The sequence below is a fragment of the Hippocampus guttulatus genome, chromosome 23 (assembly GCF_054856545.1).
Source record: "Hippocampus guttulatus isolate MCC_2025c chromosome 23, RoL_Hgut_1.0, whole genome shotgun sequence".
Taxonomy (NCBI): domain Eukaryota; kingdom Metazoa; phylum Chordata; class Actinopteri; order Syngnathiformes; family Syngnathidae; genus Hippocampus; species Hippocampus guttulatus.
The window spans coordinates 3,666,205-3,669,366 of record NC_141283.1 but is presented as its reverse complement, the minus strand read 5'-3'; the positions used below and the strand labels follow the sequence as shown (position 1 = coordinate 3,669,366).

At 47.5% G+C, this 3,162-nt stretch overlaps 1 protein-coding gene across 1 annotated transcript; it reads right to left on the bottom strand.

The window, feature by feature from the left end:
• Window positions 1-291: 291 nt before the first annotated feature.
• Window positions 292-1,812, bottom strand: LOC147185763 (uncharacterized). The gene is made up of 5 exons (XM_086104557.1): window positions 1,790-1,812; window positions 1,657-1,712; window positions 1,136-1,294; window positions 365-1,065; window positions 292-303 (listed from the first exon to the last, which is right to left on the bottom strand). Exons 1-5 carry the CDS (start codon window positions 1,810-1,812, stop codon window positions 292-294), a joined length of 951 nt encoding a protein of 316 aa, XP_085960683.1.
• Window positions 1,813-3,162: the final 1,350 nt, after the last annotated feature.

The following is a 3,162-nucleotide window of genomic DNA, read 5'->3' as shown; positions in this document are numbered from 1 at the left end:
CAGGGTAGCCAGATGTGCCCCACAACGCACGGCTTTTATTTCATGTATCAATGCATCTCGAAATGGAGGCGCGCCATCGAGACGTAGCTTTGAGTCATTTGTACTCAATGGTCATCAATACACGGGGACAAGGGAGATTTGGTTTTCAATGTGCGTTTACAATTATAGCCTGGGTTAATGTTTTGATTCCCGCTTTAGCATGTTCCAGGGACAAAGCAGTTTGAAATAAAACTGTTGAGAACAATCGAGATGTCTCCATTTATTAAATTTCAAAAGACCATTCCAAGGCACTTAGTATTCAACCTGCAACACAGATGGTCAAGTTTAGAACACAAATTGAATCAAGCAACGTTGTACTACTTACCCGGCTCCTGAAGTAGCGAGGAGATATTTTGACCTGATCGGGGTGGACGAGAGGACTGTAGTAGTGAGGGACTTTTACTTCATATGGCTGGTTGAGAGGACTGTAGTAGCTGGAACCTGACTCTAGTCTGTCATTCAAGACGCTCCCTTGACTAACGGCCTGTTCAGTGTTTTGTGGTGGTCCAGCAGCATCCACCCAGGGCCATATGGGCTCATCTTTCTCATAGTGAAGATCCTGGTTGTAGTTTGTACCGTGCTCAAAGCTGCTGCTGAAGTGAGTTGCCGCGCCTGGAGGATACCGTCCGGTCAAGAAAAAGTAGCCGAAAGGATAGGGCACGTAAGGGATGCTAACGTATGGCGGGACAAAGCCAGGAGGGAAACGCGCTACACTTTGGGGTGTCGAGTCGAAAGGAACTGGCAAGGGTTGAGGACGAGGTAGTTTTGGGATGCCATGGACTTCGCGATCTGATTCGTAGTCCCCGTGCTCAAAGGTTTTCTCCAGGCGGAACAGCTGAACGGGTAGGAACTGTAGTTGTGGGTACGGGGCAGGTTGGGGCTGAATTGGGCCAAAACCAGACATGTCAGGACCGCCAGAGACCGGCAATTCTGGGACTGCAACATCACCCGACGCGTCAAGTTGTTCATCCGTGTCCACTGCGTCGGGAACGTTTTCAGCACCACTTAAGACCCGCTGTTCATTACCTGCAAGCAGAATAATGCACGAGTCAAACTGAAGCACAGGCTCAATTTTTTTTCTTCTAAAGATACAGACCATGTGCCCAAACATTGGCAACGTGAGTGGCATCCTCTTCCACAATTGGAGTCCTTGCCCCAGAAACGGACAGATGAGGTGTGAACTTTTGCTTTGGCGGTTCTTGCAACAGAGTTCCGGGTCTGAAGTGATTGCTCGGTAAAGACCGGAGGCCAACAGCTAAGAAGAAGAACATTTTTTGACACCCATTCCAAGCAGTCAGCTTGGAAAATGATTTTGAGGCCACCCGTGTTTAGAGGTTCAGTTTCAAGGAAAAAAAAAAAATAACGTTTGTCAGACCATAGCCATGTCCAATTAGACAAGTGTTTGGCCACCACTACGTAAAGGCTAAATTTTAAGTAACTAGTTGTAGTTTTTCACTATTTGTGAAAAGTCCCCGATACCTTTTAAGAAACTGAAGTCAAAATGCCTTTGATCACAAGATTAACTACACATGACACCCACAAAAAACAAACCCAAAACCTCTTCTCGCCATCATGCTACACCTTAGCGATAGCCAAAGAATCACCGTCATTGTTTACCTTGCCCGTATGGGTGGCAGAGAGCAGCGGCAGCCATCGCAACAAGAAGCAAAGCCCTGTTGGAACGCAAACGTTTGACACAAAAATTTACCAAAGGAGGCACAAAACAGAACATCAAAAATTGCCCACTCACACGGAAGCCACCCAACCAGTCATGACGACAGCAAAAGGAGCAAAGTCGTAACTCATGCAAGAACAGGACTGTTTTTTTTAAAATGGTGCCAATGGCAAGTTTGGACCAATCGGGAGGCGGCAGCTTGGCGGGCCACAGCTGCCCCACGTTCAATCCTGACGAAGTCGCGGCCTCGCACTCGTCACTTGGCAACGAGTTACGCATGGCCTTTTATTTTTCTATTCATAAATTCGGAACCCGGTCTTCCTGTGTGGCGTTTGCGTCTTCTTCCCGTGCCTGCGTGGGTTTTCTCCGGGTACTTTTGGAAAGCGGAGTACCCGGAGAAAACCCATGCAGGCACAAGGGAGAACACGTCAACCCCACACAGCAAGGCCGGAGCCGGAATCGAACCCTGCAGCACCGTGAGGCTAACCAGTTGCACCACCGTGCCGCCAAAATTTGTTAACAGTAAGTTAAAAATGTCCATACACATACAGCACATTTGACAATAAAGTTGTATCCAATCCAATCCATTCAGCGATCATGGCTCTTTAATTTTTATGTTGGCTGGAGTCAATGTCCAATCATCAAGTCAACTGCTCACGGCACCGTCTTTGAATCGTGCAGGTGTACCTAATGTTTTGGCCGATGAAAAGCTGCAAGTTCAAGCTTCCTGTCAAACTGGGGTAGCGCAATGTGAGAACTCGGCGTCTTCTTCTTCTTCTTCTTCTTGTGGCTGAAAGCGAGTGAAGAGCCATAAAAGACATGCAAATGTGTGCACCGTGTCGGCGGCACATGCCTTCATTAAGATCTCATTGCTCCCCACGCAGCTTGAGACGCTGCCAAATGTGCCACGGCTCAACATTGTAACAATTTCCGGCACTCCACATGTGTATTTCCTGCCTTTCTAATCAGAATTCTATTTTGCGTCTCAAAAGGGGCTCCATTCAGGCGCACATTAGCAGCCCTCGTCAGCCCTAATGTGGCTGCTCGGGGCCACGGGCCACCAGCTGCATCCACTTGTCACTCGCTGCCGCACATGCCCGCGCTTACTCACTTACTCAATATCTGTCTGTGGTGCTCAATAAAAAAAATAAAAAATAAAAAAAACCTAGCAAGACGCACTTTTATGGATGTTGACGTTAGGGACGTGCGTGTCCGTCACTGATGCTGATGAGAGACGTATTACCATACACTGCCATGTTTGGGCCGACGATCGAGCACGTCTTTGCTCATGGAATAAGGTATCGCGTGATTAGGTTCGCTCAAGTTATGGTAGGATTTAAGACAATGTGACACACTCTATTTTTGTGGTGCAATGATAAACCGAATAATCGACGTAGACGATTACGAATTTAAAATTGTCCCGATGCTTCAGCTTGTCACGGGCAAAT